Consider the following 25,094-nt stretch of genomic DNA (forward strand, 5'->3'; position numbering starts at 1 on the left):
AAAATATAATAATTAATTTTAGTGGAAGGTGCACTCTACTGTGAGACTTTACATAAGAGGTTTTGAACTAAAAGGCCATGTGGTCATATCTGTGGGGCTGAACTTAAACATTATCGTCCATCTGATCTGGGATAGCAGTTTTTTGCCGCAGCATCCATTGTGGGTGTGAGAGTTCTTCACATTTGAAAAGCGGTTGTGTTTCTCCATAATATGCTCAAGACAAAAATGGAAAAACTGAAATAATACTGAAGAACTGTAAACTTTTAAGAAAACTAAACCAACCAAAAAAAAAGTCAGTATACGTCCAAGTCACATTCTGGCTTTGTCTGTAACTTATTATCTAAATGACAGTTCGGGTATGTTTTAGCTGCAGAGACAGTTTACAGTTTATACTGCTGCCTTCAGTCAGACCGACGTGGAAAAACTTGTCAAAACCGTCTTCCAAAGTCGCCTCTTTTCTACCTCGACCCCTCCTGCTCTGCTATGTTAAAGCTGATGAAAATGGCCGGAGGCAGTGATTTCAGTCTGCTCAAATCCATTTAGTGAGAACAAAACCTGCCCACAGACTTACCGTTCCTGTGGCTTTGATGTCATGCAGACGGGCCCAGTCCTCTTCATGGCTATCAACTATCATCTGTCCATCATCCTGCTCGGTCCCCCACTCAGCGTTCAGGTCCAGAAGCACCTCTTCCCCTAACGAGTGCATGCCCACAGCGGGGTAGAGGGCATCAGGGGATGCTGGGATGCCGACACTACCGACCTGAAAGACAGGAGAGTTTGTTTTTGAGAAAATGATTTGGTTAAAAACCTCATGATTTTAGGCGATCGGTGAGGATGTGGTTCTTACTTCAGCACCGTTCTTTGTAAAAAACACCGTTAACTGTCCTTCATCACAGTCCAGGGAGATTCCACAACCGATGCGGTCCCCTCTGCTGCACTTTGCTCCAAACTGCTGCCCCACTGTGTTGCCGTTATACAGCCTGCAGAGAAAGGAGAGGATTCAATGTCATACTGTGTGATCGGCACACAAACCCCCCAAAATACAAACAAAATATTTAAGAAGTAAGTGACAAAACCTCTAATGATGACACCAACTTTGGTTTCCATTAGGAATGTCCAGATCCATTCACATGAACGGATCAGAATCAGATATTGTTTCCCGATCAGTCACTGGATATTTATATTTTTTTAATAATCAGATCAGCACTGTATGTTACAAGCTTGTCATTTCAAATAAATGCCCACAAGTCTGAACATCCTGAACAAATCAATACATCCGACTGCTGTGAAGCAAAGCGGAATACAGCAGCAGTTTGAGCACAAAAACAGCTTGATAAAGTTAGAAAAATATTTAGATTCAGCCTTCGGGTCTCAAAAACTCTTAAAAATGTTTATAAATGACACAATTGTCTCTTGCTTTTAGTCTTAACGCAAACAACGACCCACAAAAGCATTTAACTAAAAGAAAAGAAGGTGAGTTTTTGTTTCTTTTAACAAGAACAGCGCTCTTTTGCTGCTGACAGTCGGCTGCAGAGTGCAGGCTCTAGGAATTATACATAAATGGTCTTTCAAAACAACTGAAACTAATAAAATGTTACATTGATATGAGCTAGTCATGAATACTCATCATGCTACAACAACGATTATCATTGTTTTTTATTTTTAAATTGAGATTTTAATCATATATGATCACAAATGCTCTAAAGATCCTAAAGCTACAGTCATCAAACTTTGTACATGACTAATCATCTCCTAAATGTCCTACAGCAACAAAGATTTGAGAATATCACTTCTATTTTTAGAGATTTTTTTAATGTAAACATGGATCATGATTAATAAAAAAAGACTTTTAGTTCTGAAGGCTACAGTTTCCAAACTTTCTCTTATGACTAGTTATCACCATTTTTTCTAGCTGATAGTTGCATTATTTTTACTTGATTGTTCAAGCTACTTCACAGAAGTGGACTGTTTTAGTGTTGAATGACAAAAAAGGTTAACAAAAAATAGGGATCAACCTGGATCTTTTTATTACATTTATTTTTAAAAGTTTTATGAAAGTTTTGGATCAGGACTCGATGTCTTGGAATCTGATTGGGGCCAAAAATTCTGATTGTGTCGTAGTTTCCATCGCCTCATAACCAAAACAATTAAGTGATGACAAACAAAAAAACAAAAAAATGATGACAAACAAAAAGATAAATAGAAAACTGCAACCAACTGAAACCTGATGATTTGGTGGATTCCTGTTTACTAGACTGCTCGAGGTTTTAGTCAATGTCCCTGAGGGGGGAAGCGTTACGGAGTTTAACCTTTTGACACTTATTGATGCAAACATGCGTCAAACCCCTTCAGCTCCAAAAATCACCCTAATCTAGAATTTAAAAAACAGCAAAAAGATGAGTGAATTTTTTTTTTCATTGTGTAAATAAATTCAGGCGTAAATGAGATGTGAACTTTAAAATACAGAAAAGGGAAGAAAAACAAAACATCACAAAGCAGAATTACAAAACTGTTACTCGTTTTGCGTCAGGCTTCTCGTTCTACAGATTTTACAAATCGGGATTTTTGTAAAAGACCAAAAAAGATCTCAGAGGCAGACGAGAGAACAGCTCTCTACAAGAAGCTTGTGACGCTCAAACAGTCAAAAGAAAAAGCGAAAAAAAAGGTTTTTAATTTGCTAGACAAAACGACCTTCTGCCTAATCCTGCAGTGAAAGAAATGCAAACTTATGATAAACATGTAGAGTGTAAAAACATGGCATACTTTCCATCATCTGCATGAAAAGCAACAGAATTAGGAAGCCAGCCAGGCTGATGGTCCAGTTTGTAGAGCTGAGGCACCAAACCAACGGCGATCATCCCCCTCACTCCTGTATCCACGATGGTCACCTGGAGAACAAAACGTTAATCTCTGCTGCTAAACGGACACCCAATTCTTCAAAACATGCCCTCCTTCGGAAACAGCTTTAATTTGAAATCTCCATGGAGAGCGCCTTGTTTACATTTTCATAACTAAATGTTTAAAGGAAACTATTTTCGTCCTCTAATGTATTTTAAAGGCACCGTTTAATAATAAAACATGCTTGTTCTAAAATTGGCATCAAACAAAACATTGATAAAATATTTATTGCAGCAAAGATGTTAAAAAAGGAGAAGTCAACAGTTATTCAACTACGATCATATTTTGCTCATTTTGTGTCAAATAAATAAAAGCTTTAGCTCTATAGAAAGTTTAAAGAGTCAGGAGGACGCCATCAGCTCTTACTTCAAAGTAGCGGTTCCGTTTCGACAAAGGCCTGGCAGCTACAAAACAGCCAACTTCATCTGAATTCCCATGATACCTGCACAGAAACCCGACAGGTGAAGGTGAGAAAAAAAATCTGAACGTGAAGTCATAAGATTAGGATGCAAACGCTGTCAGAAAGATATGCAAACGCTAACTTCACTTTCATCTAAAACGTTGATGTATTAATCGCCGTGTATTACCTGAGTACGTCTCCGTCTCTCAGCATCCTCTTCAGACGCTCACGGTAACGTATACCTCGTACTTCACGAAGCCGAATTCTTCTCCTCCAGTTCAGGAAGCGATAGTGAAGGTTGATGTCGTCCATGTCTGAAAATCATTACAGTCTACAACAACAGAGAAAGGGGAGGGGGAACTTGGATTAGGAAAAAAATGTGCTTATCAATGAGTTAAAGTCCCTCTTCAACTATATTTTTTCTTTTGTAAAATTGTTCCCAGCAGTCTTTTAGTTATGATTGTGTCATTTTTAGCCTAAATCAAAATACGAGTTGTTTTTTTAAGAAGTTTTCTGCAGTGCAGCAGGAGCTTGTACGAAATGTGCCTTTTAGATTGATATCCCATCATCCCTTTGTTTAAATGCTCTGCCTCTATCTCACAGCCCCTCACAAGCCCAACCTCACATTAGTGCTACAACAAAAGTGGCGAGCAATATTGGAACTATCCAGCCGTACAGTTTTGATCCAGATACCAGCTCAGACGAGGAAAACAGAAACATTCATGGATCTAATTGTCAGCAAGTGGATGCATCTGAATGGAGCGGAACAGGAACAACTACAAGCTTTTCAAACTGCAATTTCTTTTTGTCTGTTGCTGATTAACGACATTATGAATAAAGAAATGCACAGAAATGCAATTTTGAACTTAATTTTCATTATATACGTCGTTCATTATCAGAAAAAACAACAAAAACATGCTAAAAACACAATTTTCATCAGAGTGCGTCTTTAAACTCTGAAAATTGATGCACATTTTAAGGGTTGTTGTGTTACAAATTGTATGCACTAGTAATGACAAACTGAAAAAAGTTAAATCTTGTGTTGTTGCATGTTAATGAATCAAAACAGGAAAACTGACAGCATCTTAAACTCTCCCTCCTGTGGGGTAGACCAAGTGGTGATCCTCCGCTCCCGTGTGTTTACATGTTTGCTTGGTTATTCGGTTCAGTTTCAATCACATGTTCTGTAAAACTGTTTCTATAACCAAACAAAGCAAGTTTTTAGAATGGAATTTTGAAGGGGAAAAACATATCTCTATTTAATTAAATTTTAATTCATGAATCTGAACTGAACAGTTTCTGTGTTTTACTTGATTCCAACATGATCTGTAATGTCACATTTAGAAAAAAAGGGACCAGAGCTTAATTCTCTGTAGAGATACATCTTTTAAAACATAGTTAATTTCTATTCCTATTTAAGTCCACATTATTGATGATTAAATGTATCAGAATCCATTAGAAGATGAAACAATCAGGTGTTTTTCAAACCCTCTTATTACTTCTATGATTGTTTGTGGGAAAGCTTGAATTGTTTCTCCTTTTACTAAATTTTTTATATATATATATATTTAACAACAGATATTTGGTACGTCATATGAATACATCTCAATTATATAAATCAAAGTCTTAGACATAAACACAGACCTAGCGATTCATTCAGTCAAAAATAAAATGGCTAAAAAGCTTCTTTAATGTTTTTTAGTTCAAAAACATTAGAAAATAATTCAAAACTATTTTAAGAAACCATTTCTTAAATCCAAATTTAAAGCTTTTAATTACAACAAAAACACATAATAGTTTGTATGATATCCTTATAACTTGTCAAATAAACATACCGTTGCCTCCTAAGAATTTATTTTTTATGCTTTCTTACGTTTCTATGCCTTTAAAATGAAAATGTTGTTTCATATGTTAAATATACCCTATAACAATAAAATAAGACTTATGGAGGGAAAAATATGACTGTTTACATTAACGAGCTCATTTTCACCGAGAAGACTAAATACAAAGAATTAACAAATAATATTTCACATAAACACATTAGAGTATTATAAATAATAAAATTACGAGCCTTCCTAAATGCCTCGAATTTTACAAACTACAAACGGGACTCCATTGACCGGCTAGCCTAGTTGGAGCGTTTTAAGACCATCGCACTGTTTGGGTGTTTATCTCACCTAAACGTTCATATAACTCGAGTTATACTTACAGACCGCTAAACGTACTTCTCGTAACGTTAACTTCTTACTTTTTACTAACTTGTGAGGCGCCGTTCTTCGGTTTTCTTCAAAATTTTGGAGTGGAAAGTCTGTCACTTTATGTCCAACCTGTGCTACCGGAAGTCCCGCCTTCCCGACCAATCAGATTTGAGCCTTTAAACCTGCGCACTGCCGCTACCACCCACGTGTCCCTTTAAGGTACTTTGATTGTTTTTGTTACATTTAGTGTTTTTATTAACTTTATGTTGTTTATTTCTTCTTGAAACAAACCATTATGGGGGTTTTATGGGTTAGATTTACCTTCATGGCTTAATTAAAGATTTTTAATTAATTGATTTCCCTCTGTGAGCGCGTGCTGGAATTTTGTCTTTTTAGTTTAAGGCGTTTGTGACTCACGGTGTGGAATTTACAGGGTGGAGCTTTTTGCCTCGTGGGCTTTAATGTATTAGTCATCTTTCCTTCAAAGGTGCTCCTTCACATTGTCACTGTTTCCGGTTAACCTTTGACGCAAACATTGTAAACTCACTCAGGAAAATGTTTATCTTCGTGTTTTGGTCTCTTAAAAAATGTCACGAGCTCAAGAAGTTGACTCTTTTTACAGGTTTTATTGGTTTTGGCATTACAGGCAAAATCCTGAATCAATTCCATTGAAACTAAATGTGCAGATTTACTTTTATATGTGGTATAAAGTTATTTATGAATAACAAACGTATTTTGCAATGAAAACATGTTTCACATAAACTTGTAGTAAGTAATTAAATCCTACTTTGAAAACTATAGGAATAGAAATAAATTGTGTTAAAGTACATTTATTTATGGATTTTATGATCAATATTGGATACTGAGAGGTTATTCCAGGTTGATTGTGCTAAGCATCAGTGACTCAGTCTGTGTGACAAATTTAATTTAAAATAAATTATTGATTCTTTTCAAATACAGCTTTTGTTTTAAATATATTTTTATGATTGATGATATTCATATAGAAAACTATATTTTTAAAACTCAACCTGTGGGTTTTAAAAAATGGTGAATAGTAAAATAAAATTTACATTGAAAGATAAAGCTTTTAATTACAACTAAAACACCTAATAATTTGTATGATATCCTTATAACTTTTATCAGTGTTTTTAATAAATATTGGTGATTTTAAATTAACATTTCTTAACAAGATGCAATCTCAGTTCATGACACATACCAGGTTTTGATCATTTTTGCTTTGGAACCATCTTTTCCAAACTTTATCCCATTTTATAATATAAAAAGTCTTAAAGTTAATTATAAATATATTATTGTTTGTTTGAATGACCAATTATGCATTATTTTGCTACATTTAAGCAGGAACAGTTTTGAAATTGCAATCTGAAAAAGAACTGTTCAATTTTATCTAATTGTGACTAAACTTCCATTATAAACTTGTAAAATAAATGAATCAATAAACGATTTTGGATCCAGCATTGTTCATGAATATCCTCTAAAATCTGAATTCAAAATATAAATTTATTGTAGGCTGCATAAATAAGTGGCCCGGAAATTCATTTAAACTTAGTTAATTTGCAAAGTAAGAATAAATAAACATCAGGTTGGGAAATAAACTGCCTTAGAGATTTGTTGTGTGAAAATAAGGCGGCAGGAAAATTGAGGCTTTAATTTAATTTTACCACTCAGCAGTTCCAGAATCAGATTTAGTCCTCTTTTCTCATAAAAATAGTGTTTTGGGTGTTTTTAACATGTTTTTTGTCTCACGATGGAGGACATTCATAAGTAAAATAAGGTTAAGACTACGATTTTTGGTCTTGTTGGGGTAATTATCTCTATAAATTCAGAAAACAGGACTTCGGTGCAAGAAATTCAGATATATCAGTTGGTACATGCTGATAGACAGCTAATCATTAATTTGTCTGCTTTGTCAACTGTGGGTGTGCTCAGCTGTGTGGAAATGAGAACCTCACGCCCTCACATACCTTTCCACGCCACTTTATGCTCTTTAAAAGCTGCTTCCACCGTCCGTCGGCTCTGTCTTCATCCTGGCTGGAGGAAATCACACCATGAAGGGAGAGACTCACTCTGAAGAGTAAATAAAAAAAGAAGTTGTGGAGCTTTTTGTGCAAGATGTTATTACACATCTTGGTGATGTTCCTCCTGAAGACAGCTCTCTCAAGCCCTCTGACCACACTGCCACAGAGAGGATGTCCCACCTGCAAGTCTCAAGCAAAAACGGAGTCCGGCATCACCGGTCTGGCTCTTGGCGATCCGTGTGGTGTCTACACTCGGAGCTGCGCTCACGGTTTGCGCTGTCAGCCTTCAGAGGATGAGACGAGGCCCCTGCATGCCCTGCTGGAGGGAAGAGGAGTCTGCAGGAGCGTGAGCAGTGCTGAGCCCACCCAGCAGACCTACTCTGCAGGTAAGGAGTACACAGAAAGATTTTTGATGTAGACTTGATTAATCTGATGAAAATCATGTTTTTTTTTTGGTGTTTTTAACACGCTCTTGTGACATTTTTCTCTTGATGGAGGACGTGTGTAAAGAAAATTAGGATTAAAATTGTATTTCTTTATTCAAATTGTTGTGAGCAGATGAAAAAACACGGTTTGAAAAAGCTTGTAAATGTACAATCAGTATTCCACAAGCTCCCTGCTCTGCTCCATTCCGATGCATCCACTTGCAGATAAATTCATGCACGTCTTTCCTCGTCTGAGCTGGCATCTGGCTCTAAACTGTACGGCCGGATAACTCCAATATTTCACGCCATTTTTGTTGCACCGCTAATGTTAGTTTGGATGTGTGAGGGGCTGTAAGCTAGCAGAAGAACGTGGAAACGGATGATTGGGAAGTGGGGCAGGATTGATCAATGTTCAGAGGCACATTTCTAATGAACTACTGCCACTCTGCAGAAAATATGTCCTAGAAAATGGGACAGATTTTTGGATTTTGGCTAAAAATGACAACCAGATTTAAAAGACCTCTAGGAGTGCTTTCACAATAGAAAGAGGTTTGGGGTGGGTTTTTAAACAGAAAAAAGTGAATTTAATCTTTTTTTTTATACAAGTGAAAACATCAAAAGAAAAATGTAGAAGTTATCAATGCCCTTTGCATTAATGTTGGCATTTTTTCTGTATTTTCAAATAGTATAACCCAAAAAGAGAGTAAACAATGCCAAACAGCTGATTTTGTAATAAAAACGTATATACTGTAACCTGTTTCTATGTTAAACTCTGATTGTAGATCCTTCCCCTGCCAAGGAGCAGAACGAGGTAAATTTTGAAAACACGCTCTTCATTTGGTCTGACAGGAGGTCAGTGAACATGTTGTGTTTCCACCACAGGCTCCATGTCGTAAACTCCTCACTACTCTCATGAGAGGACTCCACGCTCATGTATTCCAGTCCCATCACGACATCTACATGCCGAACTGTGACAAGCGGGGCTTCTTCAGAAAAAAGCAGGTGGGTTGGCCAAGATGCATTTCAAGATTGGCTGAGCTGAAGTTTTAATTCTTCTGTTTGTTGTTGTGCAGTGTTGGTCGTCTGGAGGTAAATGGCGGGGAAAGTGTTGGTGTGTGGACGAGAACGGGACGCCCATTTCTGAAAACCTCAGAAGCAGCCAGAGCTGCTAAAGTGTGAAGGACACTGGAACTTGAACCTCAGGAAACTGAGGTGAAGGAAGAGCAACGACAGTCCTTCACTCTCAGCATGAAGCTGCTCCTCCTTCAGTCAGCTGGAACTTTGAGCCTTTGCGCCCTCTACTGACCAGTCCACCTCTTTTGGTTTCACTCTTTCTCAATAGTCTCATGTAGATTTACCACATGGAAACCTCATAAATACCTAAATCATTTCAAACCATTTAGCTGCACATATTTTAGCCAATTATTTGCACTTTTCTTAAGGCCAAATGCATATTTTGTTCATCATCCTCATTTACCTAATTCTTCTTTTAACGTTATTGACAGACAATCCTATTGATGTTTCCTTAAATGTGTTTGTTTTTGCAAATATTCATCATGTTGTTTCTCTCATTTGTTACGGTCAATGTAGAATTGTGTGAATAAATAGCCTGTGATATGTTTTAAAGATTTGATGGGAAAAATATTGTTTCAGGACTCACATTACTGTACTATAATAATGTGTTTATGTTTGCTTTACTTTATGACAAAAAAAAGTGTTTTTTAATAAAATATTCTGACTAGAACCATGTAAGCACTGAAACCAATCATTTTAAATAAAGGGAGATCCTTTAATTTTAAGTGATAGAAACTTTTTAAAGATGTCATTTGGTAAACCCAGTTTTTCAGTGGGATAAACTAGAAACCTTTTAGAAACAGTAAAGCAGTGAGAACACTTGATCAACACTGTAGTTATGATTATTAGATACTTGTGATGATGCATTCTAATGATGATCAATACATATCTAACATATGAATCTTATAAACCTTCACTGAAATTATGAAAAATGTTTTCTGAGGATATTATAAAAAAGCACTTGATAAATAATCTGATCTGAAAAGGACTGGATTATGGCAACAATCAAAAACATATAATAGATTAATGATAGGGATGGGATTATTTAAATTAGCCTCTAAATACTCCCCTTTAATCAACAAATGACATTCTACTTTTCTTTAATTGATCGTTATATTTAATGTGAGAAGTAACTACACTTTTATGAAGATCATCATCTAACATTATTTTTTGTATAGTTTATAGCCTAATAAATGTATTAATATCTGAAATGGGTTTGAAATATCTGGGTTTTCTATCTTTCAGTTCTTCAGTTGTGTCAACATCGTCTCATTAAAACTGTTGAAACAAGAAAACAAAATTTCCTAATTGTGTCTAACAGCTCCAAAGTTACTTTTCACGTATTTAGTAAAAAGAAGACAACAAAATCATCACCATTCACTTTCAATGCTCGGATTATACAAATATTGTAGAAGTTCTGTAGTTTTTATCGTCTTTTCGTTTACGGAAAAGCTGGTTACTTTGGTTCTTTTGGAAAAAAATATGTATTTTTTGGTAATTCTTAAAGATAATTCTAAAATTTTTAAAAACTTTTTAAACCCCACAATAAAATGTTAGAAGTAAAACCTAAAGCAAGAAATGTGGCTGATATACTGTATGTTGCACATCTATTTTTATATGATTTTCCCTTAATTAGGGTAAAATCAAACCTATGTGAGATCAGAATGTGTTTTTGTGATGTGCGTCATGCTGGTGGACCGACGTACCAGGACCAAAAGCAGATTGAGCCACGCACACTGGTCAGAGACGGACTTACCATTAGGTAAAGGTAGGGGATTGCCCCGGGGGCCCTGAGATAAATACCTAAAAAAATGTCTAAAATAATTTCCTTTGGATATTAATGTCTGTGTGATTAAAAAAACTTGATTAATTGAAATGGTATCAAACTGCTCAAGTGTTTCTTCCTGTGTCTGCCCTTTTGCAGCAATGGAATACTCTGCAAGCTAGTGAGAGATGAAGAGATTTAAAAGAAAAAAAATGGTAAGATAAAGTTTTTCAATGTGAAAAAAATGAAAACAGAAAGCAAGAAATTTATAGAAGAATTTCCTAAAGTGCAGGGAAAAGAAAAACTGATAAGAAAACAGTCAAAATGTCACAAGGATAAAGTTGTAATATTATGAGAAAAAAAGAAAAAAAAAACAGAGAATAAAGTTGTAAAATTATTATAAAAAATAAAAAACATCCGTGAGGATAAAGTTGCAAAGTTGTGAAACAAATTAAAAGTTTTCAAAATAAAATCAACAAATTGTAATAAAATAGTCGTAATTTTACAAGAAAAATTGCAATTTAAAAAAAATAAAATATCATATTTGGGTTTTTAAATGTTTCAACAAAGACAATTCAGAGAAATGGGATGCCCACCACACTGCTCAAGGATCTCACTGAATCTGCTTTACTTTTTTTTTAAACTGTTAATTTAATTTTCTATGAATGTAAATTTTATTTTGAAAAAGTAATCCATGTAACTTTTTAATCAAAAACAGGTTTTTTTTCTTGTAAAATGCTGACTTTTGTCATAATTGTATTACTTTATTCTTATATTTGTGTCTATTTGTTTTTCTTTCATGGTGGCCCTCGTACACAACCCTCAGAAGATGAGAATAAAGGCAAAAAAAATGTATTTCGATAATTTTTCCTTTTAATTGACAACACTATAAGTAAACGTTTTGTTCCATGACTATTTTTAAAACGTATTATTAATAGAACCGCTGCAGAGAGCCCCATGTTATTGCTCGTTCGGGCCCCCCAAACCGCTGAGTCCGCCCCTGGTCGTGGTCCAGGCTCAGCTGCTGGGCGCGCAGGCGGACCTCTGCCCTCTTTTGCATACTCAGGACCAAATCCTGCGCCCAGACCAGCAGGAACAGCGGACAAGGGCGATGTCCTCCCCCGGCGCTCCCTCCATCTCCTTCGGCGTACTGAAGCCCAAAAGGAAAACCAAGAAGAAGCACTTCGTGCAGCAGAAAGTGGAAGTTTTCCGAGCCAGTGACCCCGTGCTGAGCGTGCTCATGTGGGGAGTCAGTCACTCGGTATGTGGACCGGTCAGCGTGAGTTCACGAGTGGAGAAAGCTGCATTACTTATTTATCCGTATTGATCATGCGCAGATTAATGACCTGAGCCAGGTGCCTGTACCCGTCATGCTGCTTCCAGACGACTTCAAAGCCAGCACCAAGATCAAAGTCATCAACCACCTCTTCAACAAGTACCCTGCTCTGCTCTGTCTCAGACCTGCATCTGCTGGCAGAGATTTCTTTGTCACTTCTTACTCATTTGCATGTTTTTATCAGAACAGAAAACACGTTTAGGGAAAATAAGAATCTAATAAACAAGGATGCTCATTCATCCAAGTTGATTATATCAACATATAGGTTAAAAAAATCAGTCAGCTGGACCTGGATCACTAAAAATAAACCAAATCTACCCCTTTTCTAATTACCGTACTTTGTGTTAAATTCAGATTTGATTTGTGTTTTTGTGATGCAATTCAACTGGAGGAAAAAATCCAAAAAAACACCATTAAGGGGATGTTAAGAGTCGATACCTTTTGAAAAGGATTGTTTTCTACGCAGATTGAGTTAAACTGGGCGGCTTCCTATAATCCCTTAATCCATACAGGAATCCAGGTCGCTCAAACACTTTATGAAAACCTGAAGGAACAATCAAATGTTTTCCTGAGATCATGCTGGACAAATGTGTTACTAGAAGAGGAAGCAAATTATTAGTATTTTATTTGATTTATTGATTCATTTCTAGCATTAATTTTAGACAATATAAAAAAAATCACACAAATTAGTCGAACTCATAATGAAATGCACTGATTAAAAACAAACAAACAAAAAGAAACTTAGATTGCATTTGATTAATTAAATATAGTGATCATTAACTAAAGTCAAGTAGAGTTTGATTTATATATTTAAAATGAGTGGGAAGAAACAAAAATATAATCCCACCCCTACTGATTTATTTTATCTATAGTTTTGCATATTTTAAAATTATTACCCTCTTAAAATATATATATTACACTCTTAAAACACTTGGGTTATTTCTTCAACTCAATTCTTGGGTTATGAATGTGCAGATCACATTTTTTTGTCACTTTTTGGACCAATAGTAATTTTTTTAGTTATAAAGGCTTCATTTTAACTTTTTTTTTCCAAAGTTAAGAATAACTCAGAAAAAAGTGTTTCTTATTAGTCTCAGATATGAACTGAAAACAACCCAAACTGGGTTATTTTTTATTATGGAGTTTTTAGTGTATCACTAATGATGATGATTATAATGTGTTAGTAAGACATTTATTAGCACAATATGCAAAATAAGGTTTATTAACATACTTAGTAAGATTTATAACATCTAAAGGGACCATTGTCTACAAAGGCCACATGAATAAATTCCTTACAAGTTAAAAAAATATATTACCAATCGTTGTCAACATTATATTTAATGTTTTGGTGCACCTCATCTGAAGTGTTACTGCTTTTTCCTTCAGAGAGAATCTACCTGGGCAGTTCAAGTTCAAAGAGTACTGTCCACAGGTGTTCAGAAACCTGCGGGAGCGCTTTGGCATCGAGGATCAGGACTACCAGGTAAACCAAGCCTATTTTATTGATGTGTGCTTCCGTCTACATTTGCATATCTTTGCTTCTCTTTTGCATGAGGGGGACCTGCAGCCTGCTGCTCTAATGTCCACGTCACATGGATTTGCTTAGCACACAATTAGGGGGATTAAGAACTTTCAAACACAGAATCATTCAAATGACTTCAGAGAAGGAAAAAAGCTGAAAGAGAAAGTGGTTGTGTTTGTTAACTGCATGGTATTTGCTTAAGCAGGTAGAATATTCAGAAGCTGTACTCAAAAAGGAGTAACATCAAAGAATTATTACTTGATGAGTAGAAAAATATCATAAAAGTCAAGTATGTTGGGGAAAATCTAGTGAGTTACAGTCTAAGCTATATATCAGATGTAAAACCTATTATTCTCAAATTCAGTTTTTTTCTGATTTTGAAAAAAAAAAGAATAATAAAACTGTACATAGATTTTTTTTTTAGATTTTTAGTGTGCTGTAATCACCTCTGATTTACATTCACTACAAACAGAAAGTTTGTCTCAGTCTTTGAGATTTAGAGTATTTTAACATGGTTAATTGTGTTGGAAGCGTGTTTTGTTAACTGTGCTTAAAGACTCTTTCAGATAATCTTTTAATCCATTTTCAGTGTTTTCCAGTGGGTCTTTTAATTATGATTGTGACGTTTTTAGTCAAAATCCCCAAAACTTGTGCTGTTTCTGCAGAGCGGCCATAGCTCAAACTCACCTATGACTTGTGGATGGGAGTCTATATTCTGGCTGGTACAGATACAACATCCTAATGCAGTTTTCACATAACATTCTGCTGGTATTAATAAATAAATGGTAAACAGGTTACAAAAAAACAACTCAAAGTATTTGGGTGTGAGGACTGGTTTAAAATAGGATCAATAATAATTCAAGTAAAAGTCAAATTGATGGTGCTGTAAAAAACTCCTAAAAGCATTTATTTTCACTAAAAATTGCTTAATTAAATGTTATTTTGTAAATGTAGATTATTTCAGCTTAATTATTTTGTGCATTTTGTGTGTGTGTTTAGTTAATAAATTTAAGCTTTTCAATCATAAAGATGTTAAAAGTCTCATAATGAATGTATTTAATGTGTCAGAAGTAAAAGTATTTTGTCTACTCTTTTGTTTCCTAACGATGTTACCCCGTCATCCTCACAGGTCTCTTTGGCCCGCAGTGCACCGCTCAAAGATGAGGACAGGAAAAGCGTGGGACTGATGCTCACGTCATACGACCACACATTAGTGATTAAAGAAATTTCCTCGGAGGAGGTGGAGGAAATGCACAGCATCCTCTCTGAGTATCACCAGGTAAATCTGACCCACGTTTGTGTCTTTATCGCTGAAATCCTGTTAAAAAACATGTTCTTTTTCACTAATGAAATACTCCTGAACCTGCATGTTTTACTCTCCTTTTTGCACAAGAGGAGGTAAAATCCTCTTATTATTCTAAGCTCAGTTGCCATGGCAAATGCACAATACTTTGAGCAACAAAGCTGGAAGATGAATATTAGACTTTCAAACTGTTTTTTTTTCCTCTCCAGAAATAATGACCTTGAACAGAGATAAGGTTTCCACAAATGAATTATTAGAGAAGAATAATTTATGGCACAAAAAGACACAGTTGTGGATTTCACAGTTTCTACAGAAAAAAAGACAGAAATTTAATGACTTTTAAAATCAGCTGTCAGCCAACACAATTTAGCATTTAACAAAAACCAGATTGTAAATTTAAAAAAATTAAATTTAAACAAAAAAAGTACTTTAACCCTTTAACACTCCAGTGTTTATGTTCTTTGATTTACTGTAACGTTTAATCTTTAATATGATCATTCCAGTAGATTCTACTGGAATGATCATGTTAACGGTTGAAAAGTTACACTATATTAAAGATTTTGTGTTTAAGCGTCACTGGCGACGCCTTAGGTGTTAATAAAAACCTTGAAAATGCTTTTTTGCTGGAAATGTTTGACTCTTGTGTGGATTTCAACCCCAAAGTTCACCTTCTGTACCTCAAAAAAACTCAAACAGATTTAAGAAATGGAGTTAGTCTCCATGATCGTAGCTCATTCTGAGTGGAGAAGATGTATTCAATGAATAAATGATTACCGTAGATGGACTACACCCACACAATTATTTTTCTCATGGGACGTCTGTGTCAATTTGATTCAGCCAGATTGAACCACTAAATGACAACCTAATTCTATTGTTCATCATTAAAAACAAAAATACACATTTTTAAACAGGTATTAAAAATGCATCAAAAAGACAGGCTTAAGAGATCTCATTAAGTGCTGATCCTGTGCCAGAGGAGCGTTTTCCTGCATCCCTTCATGCAGCTGTGAGGACCTTTCATCTCCTTCCAGTACATCGTCACCTGTCATGGCAGCACGCTGCTCCCCCAGTTCTTGGCCATGTACAGAGTGACTGTGGAGAGTGAGGACACCTACCTGCTGGTGATGAGAAACATGTTCAGCCACAGACTGCACACGCACAGGAAGTACGAGCTGAAGGTAACATCCTCTTTAATGAGGATCCAATGCATGTCTTGTTCATAAGAAGTGATTGCTTTGGCCTATTTTAAGAACTATTTTTCACCGCATTGACTATTAGCTCATAATAATCCTTTTGCTGAATGGTAACTGTGTCCTCCTTCCTCAGGGCTCTGTGCTGTCTCGTGAAGCAAGTTTCAAAGAGAAGGTGAGCCAGCTGAAAATGAAGGCTTTCATGGCTGGAGCGCCACGATTATTCGACTAATCAATGACTAATCGACTATTAAAATAGTCGACGACAAATTTAATAGTCAATTAGTCGTTACTTTTTATTACATGGAGTCAGAGTGTAGTAAAGTTAAAAAGTTATAATGGCACTCTGATAGCTTTTTGGACTATTTTGGCATTTATTAAGGTTTTTTTAGGGTACTTTGGAGTTTAGCTCATATTTCAGCGGCATGCTAGCAATTTTGGCAAATTTTGGATTTTTTCAGTTTTTTAGGCTAATTTGGAGTTTAGCAACTATTTCAGCGGCATGCTAGCTAGTTTGGCCAATTTTGGATTTTCTTGTTTTTTTATGCTAGTTTGGAGTGTAGCTAATATTTCAGCTGCATGCTAACTATTTTGACTAATTTAATCTTTTTTTTGTTTGTTTGTTTTCATGCTAATTTGGAGTTTAGCTAATATTTCAGCCGCATGCTAGCTATTTTGGCAAATTTAGGATTTTTTTTGTTTTTTTGTGCTAATTTGGAGTTTAGCTAATATTTCAGCTGCATGCTAACTATTTTGACTAATTTAATCTTTTTTTGTTTTCATGCTAATTTGGAGTTTAGCTAATATTTCAGCCACATGCTAGCTATTTTGGCAAATTTAGGATTTTTTTTTCTTTTTATACTAATTTGGATTTTAGCTAATATTTCAGCTGCATGCTAGCTGTTTTGTCCAATTCAGTTTTTTCAGTTTTTTAGGCTAATTTGGCATTTAACTAGCTTAATTTTAGCTGGCTATCAGCTCAGCGTTTTCAGCTATTACCTTCAACGATTTCAGCCATCAGCACTAGCATCTTCAGCGGCCAAATTAAGCTTACAGCATTCACACTAGCATTATCACACGTAATGGTATATATCTAGTTTTTAGTTTGTTTAAAGCTAATGATGGTTAAAATTAGTGCTTTACATCCAGTTTGCACACAACCCGATTAGTCGACTAATTGGAAAAATAATCGGTGATTAGTCGACTATGAAAATAATCGTTTGTGGCAGCACTAATCATGGCTAATAAAGGAGATGGTCAGCCTGCAGAGAGGATAAAAAAGTTGTTTCTTTAGAGCTTAAGTGTTGTTGCTTCCAAAAATAAATGATCAAAAACGCTTTTTAAAGATCAACTTGAGCTGCTGAAGCATTTCCCCTTACCACTAAAAAGGCTTTCTGGTACAGAAAGAGGACTTCTTTTGGAAAGCGGGACTTGTATAAGACAGATGAGCACGAGTAGCAGATGCGCAGCCTGACTGATTAATGTGTGTTTAAATAATACATGTTTGCCATCCTCATACTTGAGTCTCCAGAAGAGAGGCTTTGTGATAAAACATACAAGTGAACTTACAAGCTCAAGCATGCATAGTGAAGAAAAGCTACATTAGATGTTCTCCAAGAGTATTATTTGATGACTTACATCAGTAAAATCAGTTTAAGTTCCACTTGGATTATCTTTTTATCCATTTTAAAATCATTTCATGTGGTCTTTTAACTGTAATTATTCTGTTTTTCGCTAAAAAAAAATCTGTTGTTTTCAAAGACAGCTTCTGCAGAGTAGATTGTTCGAAATTTGCTTTTGAGTTGTGGAGTGACCCCACCCCCACTTCCCATCACCCATTTGTTTACACGCTCTCTTGCTAACAGCCCCTCACAACCCCAACCTAACATTACCTGTGCAACAAAAATGGCGAGCAACATCAGAGCTATCCAGCCACACAGTTCTAAGCTAGATGGCTGCTCAGATGAGGAAAACAAAGACGTTCATGGATCTATTTGTCTTCTAATGGAGAATGGAGAGGAGGCTATGTCACAGCTACAACCCACATTTTTTCATCTGTTCCTGATTGTATAAAAATTTGAACAAATAAATGCAATGTTAAGCTTAAATTCTCATTATATAGGTATTTTATCATCAGAAAAATGCCACAAAAACACATTGAAAACACCAAAAACATAATTTTCCTCGAAGTGGGTCTTTAGGATTTATTTAAGCATTTTGCGGTAATACCAACAGCAACAGCCTAAAAGTCAAATAGTCAGACTTTTTCTAAATATATTTCTAAAAATGATAAAAGTCAAGCTAGGCTGAGCTGTATTTGTCTCCTTACTGGAAAATGACAACCTCAGAGGCTGGAATTGGATACAGCTGTGCTTCTACAGTGTGTCTGACAGCATGAACACATTCAGTATTCAGAGCATTCTTCTCAGCCTGGCAGGCTGCACCTCTGCCAGCTGAAGTGTCTGCAGGCACAGACTGGAAACTATGTGCTTTGCCACAAAATGGGATTTCAAGTTCAGATGTCCAGAAATGTTTTCAAGGCAGCACATTTTTACAGGAAGCTGCTGAAGTCAACCCAAGACAGGCCTGACCCACTTACCATTATTTTATTCTGTTTCCACATCAATCAGGCTCTAGATAGATAGATAGATGGATAGATAGATAGATAGATAGATAGATAGATAGATAGATAGATAGATAGATAGATAGATAGATAGATAGATAGATAGATAGATAGATAGATAGATAGATAGATAGATAGTTCATATCAACTGATATTTTGACATCCAGTAAATGGTCCTACTAGAGCAAATAAAGCCTCAAGAAGCATTGCTCTGGAGTGAACCAATTGGATGAAAGGCTTCAATGCTTCATGAAGCTTCATCTGCCCATCACTAAAAAAAATAAACTTCGATATTACAAAACCAGGAGAGCAACAAAGCTGTTGACAAAGCAGATGAACTGACATTGAGGAACTGAAACGTACATTAAGTGGGTATTCAGACTGGAAACATTTGGTTCACTTAAAGTGAACCAGAGTTAATTTCCCCGGAACACATTTTTTAGTCTGAGTACATGACAATTTTTCAAGATGGTCTTGGTTAGTTTCCAACCGGACTGAGCTCTGGTTCGCTCTAAGGCTTCATGCTCGGACCAGAACAACTGAACCAAAATGGCCACCTTAGCAGGTCACTATGGGATGTAAACAGAGTAGGAGAGCAACAGTAAGACACAGCAACTCATTGAATTGTGTTTGGATGAATGCAGGCTCATTAAGATAACGTTTAACATGATGCACGTTGTTTTTCAAACTTTTTCCTAAAAATCTACGTTATAAACACTTATCAGCATCCTTTCAAAGCTGTCACCTCCGTAACCGCTTTGCAGCATGCCACCACCGCACCAGAGTACCCAGTAAAAAGTGTTGTACTTGACATTAATAGAGACTTTCAAAATCATTCAGCCAAATATAAAGTTTGAATCAGTGAATTATTCTGACAAAGATTAAAGTGTAGGACTTCTATTATTCTTTCTCTCATTGCTTTGCCCCGCCCTCGTAAGCCCTGGCCAATGACTGAAGAGATTTCTAGTCATGTGGTTTTGTTTGCAAACTTTAGTTTTAAACAAAAACATCCGGTTGAAAGGCAGTTTGAAAACAGACCAAACGTCCCAGACAGCAAGGCCAAGTGGTCCCCATATGGTTTAGAAGTTGACCAAAAATCTGGGCCCCAATTGGGTTGTCCGCAGTCTCTGTGGTGGCCCCACCTGTGTTTGCCCACATTGGTTTTGCTACTCAGGGACCAGGATCCTGGGCAGCGACCCTGCTAGCCCTCGGGTGCCCACTCACGTCAACGCGGGCAAACACAGGTGGGGTCACCACGAAAACCCAATTGGGGCCCACATTTTCTATCCACTTTTAAACCTCATGGGGCCCCTTTGCTTTGCTGACTGGGGTAGTGTTCAGGACTCAATTCGGACCAAATGAAGCGGACTCGGTCCAGACCAACTGACTTTACCAGTCTGAAATACGCTGAGAGAAATTAACCAAATCATTAACCTGAACCTGGTAAGATTGACAAAATAAAAAGAATGTGACAAAAATTGAAACATCAGAAAAATCTGATGAAACAACAGGTTTTTTGTGTTTTTGTCATGTTCTTATGGCATTTCTCCCATAATCTAGGACATATATAAGAAAATCAAACTTCAAACTAAATTTCTAAGTATTTTGTGAATCAGTAGCAGATGAAAAAATGCTGTTGGAAAAAGGTTGTATTTGTGATGTTAAAACTATAAACTATAAGCCACAAGCCCCCTGCTCTGCCACATTCCAATGCGTCCACTTGTAGTCGACTAGATCCATGTACTTCTTCGTTTATGTCTATGACTTAGATGTTGGTTTTATGACTTTGGCTTAAATTAAAAGACCACTTGGAACACTTTTCCAATAGATCAAAACAGGATTGGATTGATCTTTGTGTAATAAATTGCTTGTTAATTTACCATTTTCAGTTGAACAGATATAGCCTTGAATGTGTTTTTCCAGGTTAAGGATTTCTCTGGTCACAAAGATGCAGACTTCAGGAAAAATGTTCAAAAGGTTCATGTGAGCGTTGAAGAAAAAGAAAAGCTGATGGAAAAGCTGAACCGTGATATTGAAGTGAGAACACGTTTCTTCTCATGTGTGGAGTCACGATTCACCCTGGTTGGTGCGTAAACGTGTGCCTGTTCAGTTCCTAGTCCGTATGAGGATCATGGACTACAGCCTACTGCTGGGTATCCATGATGTCGAGAGAGCAGAGAGGGAAGAGGAGGACATGGATTCATCTGGCGACGAGGAGGAAGAGGGTGAAAATGGCCTGGGGCCTCCATGCTCCACCTCCCCTGAAGGTATCCCAGGTTACATGAACTCCCTCAAACCGCTGGGTCCTGGAGAATTTGACCCGTACGTGGATGTGTACGCCATTCAGAGCGCAGAAGGTGAATGCCGGAAGTTTAAAGTGTAAGATCGCGCTGTGCCGATCAGTTTCCTTTAAACTACGCCTTTGCAGGTGCACCGCGGAGGGAGGTGTATTTCATGGGTCTGATTGATGTGCTAACGCAGTATGATGCCAAGAAGAAAGCTGCTCACGCCGCCAGGGCCGTCAAACAGGGGGTGAGAGATCAGTCCCCCCTAAAAGGGTTTGCTTAGCGCAGCGACTCTTCCCTCTTCCATACTGCTTTCATGTTACGCTTACCTGTGTGTAATCAATCATTTTTCTGTTTTTCTTTGAAAGGCGGGAGCTGAAATCTCAACAGTTCATCCTGAGCAGTACGCCAAGCGTTTCAGAGACTTCTTCTCTAAGATCTTTGCTTAAACGGAAGAGTAAACATGAGAGAACCCAAATAAAGATTTAACGCCTCAAAACAGGAGCACTTTTTTCCTTTATTTTCTGTGTGATGACTTAATGTTTTGACTAAAAGATCTGCATAAAGGATAAAATGTTCTTGTTTTTGTGTTTGCTCCTTAAGGATTGAAGCAGACTTTTGCCAGATATGATTGTTTTTTATCTAAGTAAAATGAATTATTAAATAGTCTAAATTGGGCAGAAATCCAGCAACCTTGAGTACAAAGAAATTAAAGCAGAAACAATAAAGGTTTTGAAGCACCAGGGTTAATACCTGACTGTGTGAAGGTAAAACGGAGCAGAAGTAAAAATACAGCATATTAGATCTGCAGATTTTCATCATACATGTCTGTATTGTTAGTGTGAAGTCTTAGAAAATGAAGTGAAAAGAGTCTCAAAATCAGATTTGTGTGTAAATGCGGTTTGGTCTGTAACGGGTGATTGGTGATTTCTTTTTTAAAGATTTGTGTGTGTAGTTAAGTTTAAGTTGTTGAAGTTTTAAGTTGTGTGTAAATTTAACACATACAAACTCCCAACTCGTCACATATTGACGTTTGGTTAAGGACCCCAACTCTTCGTTTTTTGACTTGCTGATTACATCACGTGTCCCCAACCTCCGGGTTGAGAACCGGAACCGGTCCAGTACCAGAATACAGAGTGCGCTGGTACCCTAACCTGGTACTGGTTCGCGTCTGGACCCAGTTCATGCCCAGTACTGCATCTGGTACCAGTCTGAATCCAGTGTTGCATCTGGTACAGGTTTGGGTCTGGTACCACATCCAGTGCCGAGTTAGGGTTAGGGTACAGGGTTTGGGAACTGGTACCATGTCCCGAGGGTTGCAGGCCCTTGATTTTATGAACAGCCAGCACGTCAGAAAATGACAAATTGGGGACGCCCTAAACGCCCATTTAAGACGCGGAGGGGTCCTTAACCAAACGTCAATATGTGACGACTTAGGGATGAGAATGTGTTGGTAAATTGTATTTTTTGAAATTCGTAATTTTTGTACATGTGAATACACAATTTCAAGTACACAAAGTTACTCACAAAATGTATTGTAAGAGTTACAAACCAAGAATTACCCCGCACAGATGGGATGATACTATAGTGAAGCTATCAACAACAATGGAGCTCACTGAAACGTGATATCGCCAAGGATGGAAAGAAACGTTTGTAGCTGAAGTGCCAATCAGACCACGGTGTTTGTTGCAGGAATGTTTTTTCTGATTCACATACACTGAAAGGCAAAAAATGTATTGTTTGTAAATGTTGGTGCTGGTTTGGTGCTTTCATTTGTCACAATGACCTTCCGCCAGTTAACAGGTTTCATTGGGTGACAACAGGAGCTCCGCCCTAACCTGTCACAAACAGGCAGACAGCTGTTTCCATGTGCAGCAGGTTTATTAGTTCAGACAGGAACTAAGCACAGCTCAAAGTCCATAAAGCTAGATCAGTTCAGACAGGCAGACATTGCTTGAAGCAGGGTCAGCTACATAGAAGATCCGGTCCAGAATGAAACGCTCGGTCATGGCAGGGTGGCACAGACAATACTTCGCACTGAGTGAGTCTCTGTCACTGCTTAAGTGTCCTGTGGGTGTTAGGCAAATGAGAGACAGCTGAGTGTCATCTTGGGAGTTTGCACTGGGGTTGTCAGGAGATGTAGTGTTGTCAGTACTCTGGAGATGGCTCCTGCTGGCGACCAGAGGGAGAGACTGAGCTCTGACTCCTGACATAACCATTCCATTCCATTTTTCGTTGAACCAACGACCAACAAATGCCCAAAAATATTTTGGTTCGGTACGTTTTAATGGGCTCATTTCAAAAGGAAAACTTGGTTTCTACAATAAAAAGGCGTAAGCAAACGTGGTTTTACAAATCCCACACAGCTGCAGGCTCATCTACCAGATGTGAGAGGTACCAACTATTCGTGATGACTCCACCCCTTTGACTTAAATGCCAGACAATTGTTGCAAGTGAATCTACTGAGACCAACAATCGTTTGCAGTGGACACAAGACCATGTGACCCAGACAATGCAGCAGTAGTCAACTATCCTCTTCACTGATGACTGTACGGTCACCTTACATAGAAATGATGGCCGCCAGCATTGCTGGAGACCTCACCAAGATCAACATGATCCCCAAGGTTTGCTTTGGAGGAGGAGGTGGAATCATCTGGGCGTGCGTCACCAGTCAGTGCAAAACCAATAAAGCCCATCAACATTCCCCAATTCAACCAGAACACCAGCAAACTTTCTGTTCATGGGTGATAATGCTCCACCACAAAGTGTCACAATAGTCACTGTTCATCTCAAGGAAGAAGGAGTGGCTAATTTGACCTGAACCCTTTGGAACACATCTGGGACCAGCTAAACCAGTGACTGGATGATCAGACCTCCAAGTGACACTAGTGGAAGAGTGGAACACATTTCCTCAGAACATTATGAGTCCAGTGAGGAGCATGAGACGCCACTGTCAAGCTGTCATTGCAGCAAACAGTGGAAATACTCGCTATTGACATGCTCTGTTCTTGTTATTTGGGACGATTTTTATTATTGTCTTCATTTTGGGGGTAATACATATCAAACTAATGAAAGTAGTGGAGTTTTTTTCTCATTCATTCTTAGTGATTTCAAAGGGAACTTGCACAAATGTTATTAAAATTTAGACCAAATAAAAAGAGCACTCATTTAAAAAGCAATATTCCTAACTTGTTGTAATTTCTGAGCATTAGTCTGCACATTAGGTTGGTTTCACCGCTTCCTGTTTATGCCCTCCATGAGTTTTTTTTCCAGCCAGCTGTTAGGTTTCCTAATTGGATGGTCTACTTACAGGAAAACACAGACAAAAAATATAAAATAAATACATGTTTAATTATTCATTCTGCTACAGCGACCTTTATTGTCAAATTCGGCACGTTCCTTCTCTATGTTTTAGCTGCACGGTCTAAAAACAAGAACCTGCATCCTTGGGAAAACAAACTCCAGCAACAGATGAACTGAAGAGCACAGAAATCTGACACAACGCAGTCAGATCTCATCTAAAAATTCTGCTTCAGTGCTCGAGTGCGGGTGAATGTATTGATTTGAGAGCTGCGTCATACCCTCTTATCCTTTATTCTGACAGGCTCTGCTTTAATATTGGCACTGGCAGAAATGTTGGGGATCTGTGGTTTTGTGTGAGAGAATAGCTCCCTTTGATGTGGACCATGGGCATGGTGGGGGAAGGAGATGCTCAGGGAAACCCTGAATGCACGTTTGATTCTTTTGTCATTTATTCTCGATTATAATGTTTTTCTTTTTATGTGAGTTTAAAAGATTTTTAAATATTTTGGAAACTGTCCCTTTAAAAAATGTTATTCAGCGGTGAAGCATTCATTTTTTTTGTCCTTATTTAGTTCCCCCTGCTGTCCCAGAGCTCCTGGCACACATTCCTGAGATTGCTCTGAAGTTTACCGAGAGGATTTTACTTTTGTCTAACAGCCCAGAGACATCTGAAGCAGATGAGGAAAATGCAAAAAAAAAGAGAGCATTTGCAAGCAGTTCTAGTGCCGTTTTAGCA

At 37.3% G+C, this 25,094-nt stretch overlaps 3 protein-coding genes across 8 annotated transcripts in view; 2 read left to right on the forward strand and 1 right to left on the reverse strand.

The window, feature by feature from the left end:
- The window catches only part of LOC112145455 (SPRY domain-containing protein 3), a 13,475-nt gene extending 7,806 nt beyond the window's left edge, over positions 1-5,669 (reverse strand). The window contains exons 1-6 of one of the 4 annotated variants that reach the window (XM_024270688.1): positions 5,547-5,669; positions 3,486-3,629; positions 3,265-3,340; positions 2,764-2,888; positions 848-980; positions 572-760 (exon numbers count right to left, since the gene is read on the reverse strand). In XM_024270688.1, coding sequence (XP_024126456.1) covers positions 572-760; positions 848-980; positions 2,764-2,888; positions 3,265-3,340; positions 3,486-3,610 — 648 coding nt within the window. In that variant the 5' untranslated portion in view covers positions 3,611-3,629; positions 5,547-5,669. Of the gene's footprint in view, positions 1-571; positions 761-847; positions 981-2,763; positions 2,889-3,264; positions 3,341-3,485; positions 3,630-5,507 lie in introns of all 4 variants that reach the window. The other 3 variants (XM_024270691.2, XM_024270690.1, XM_024270689.1) reach the window with 3 other exon arrangements.
- On the forward strand, positions 5,585-9,583 carry LOC112145457 (insulin-like growth factor-binding protein 6). 3 transcript variants are annotated; one of them, XM_024270696.2, is made up of 5 exons: positions 5,585-5,715; positions 7,509-7,918; positions 8,740-8,768; positions 8,840-8,959; positions 9,031-9,583. In XM_024270696.2, the coding sequence occupies exons 2-5, from the start codon at positions 7,627-7,629 to the stop codon at positions 9,127-9,129; spliced, it is 540 nt and encodes a 179-aa protein (XP_024126464.1). In that variant the 5' UTR covers positions 5,585-5,715; positions 7,509-7,626; the 3' UTR covers positions 9,130-9,583. The 3 variants fall into 3 exon arrangements, with proteins under 3 accessions (XP_024126464.1, XP_024126463.1, XP_036067778.1); XM_024270695.2 differs by having other exon boundaries at positions 5,653-5,715; positions 7,444-7,918; XM_036211885.1 differs by lacking the exon at positions 5,585-5,715 and having other exon boundaries at positions 7,123-7,918.
- Positions 9,584-11,698: 2,115 nt separating this feature from the next.
- On the forward strand, positions 11,699-21,559 carry LOC112145456 (phosphatidylinositol 5-phosphate 4-kinase type-2 gamma). Its single transcript, XM_024270693.2, has 10 exons — positions 11,699-12,057; positions 12,134-12,231; positions 13,519-13,615; positions 14,784-14,933; positions 15,989-16,135; positions 16,284-16,322; positions 20,694-20,807; positions 20,881-21,127; positions 21,199-21,302; positions 21,424-21,559. Exons 1-10 carry the CDS (start codon positions 11,908-11,910, stop codon positions 21,502-21,504), a joined length of 1,227 nt encoding a protein of 408 aa, XP_024126461.1. The 5' UTR covers positions 11,699-11,907; the 3' UTR covers positions 21,505-21,559.
- Positions 21,560-25,094: the final 3,535 nt, after the last annotated feature.

This window comes from Oryzias melastigma, linkage group LG5 (assembly GCF_002922805.2).
Source record: "Oryzias melastigma strain HK-1 linkage group LG5, ASM292280v2, whole genome shotgun sequence".
Lineage (NCBI taxonomy): Eukaryota > Metazoa > Chordata > Actinopteri > Beloniformes > Adrianichthyidae > Oryzias > Oryzias melastigma.

What these genes read in the sequence shown, in the direction of transcription:
- LOC112145457 (XM_024270696.2), top strand. Translation starts at nt 7,627, where the DNA reads ATGTTATTACACATCTTGGTGATGTTCCTCCTGAAGACAGCTCTCTCA. An exon ending in CCAGCAGACCTACTCTGCAG is followed by an intron (nt 7,919 to 8,739) that starts GTAAGGAGTACA and finishes CTCTGATTGTAG; the next exon opens with ATCCTTCCCCTGCCAAGGAG. An exon ending in CTGCCAAGGAGCAGAACGAG is followed by an intron (nt 8,769 to 8,839) that starts GTAAATTTTGAA and finishes TTTCCACCACAG; the next exon opens with GCTCCATGTCGTAAACTCCT.
- LOC112145456 (XM_024270693.2), top strand. Translation starts at nt 11,908, where the DNA reads ATGTCCTCCCCCGGCGCTCCCTCCATCTCCTTCGGCGTACTGAAGCCC. An exon ending in TCGAGGATCAGGACTACCAG is followed by an intron (nt 13,616 to 14,783) that starts GTAAACCAAGCC and finishes TCATCCTCACAG; the next exon opens with GTCTCTTTGGCCCGCAGTGC. An exon ending in AAGCAAGTTTCAAAGAGAAG is followed by an intron (nt 16,323 to 20,693) that starts GTGAGCCAGCTG and finishes GTGTTTTTCCAG; the next exon opens with GTTAAGGATTTCTCTGGTCA.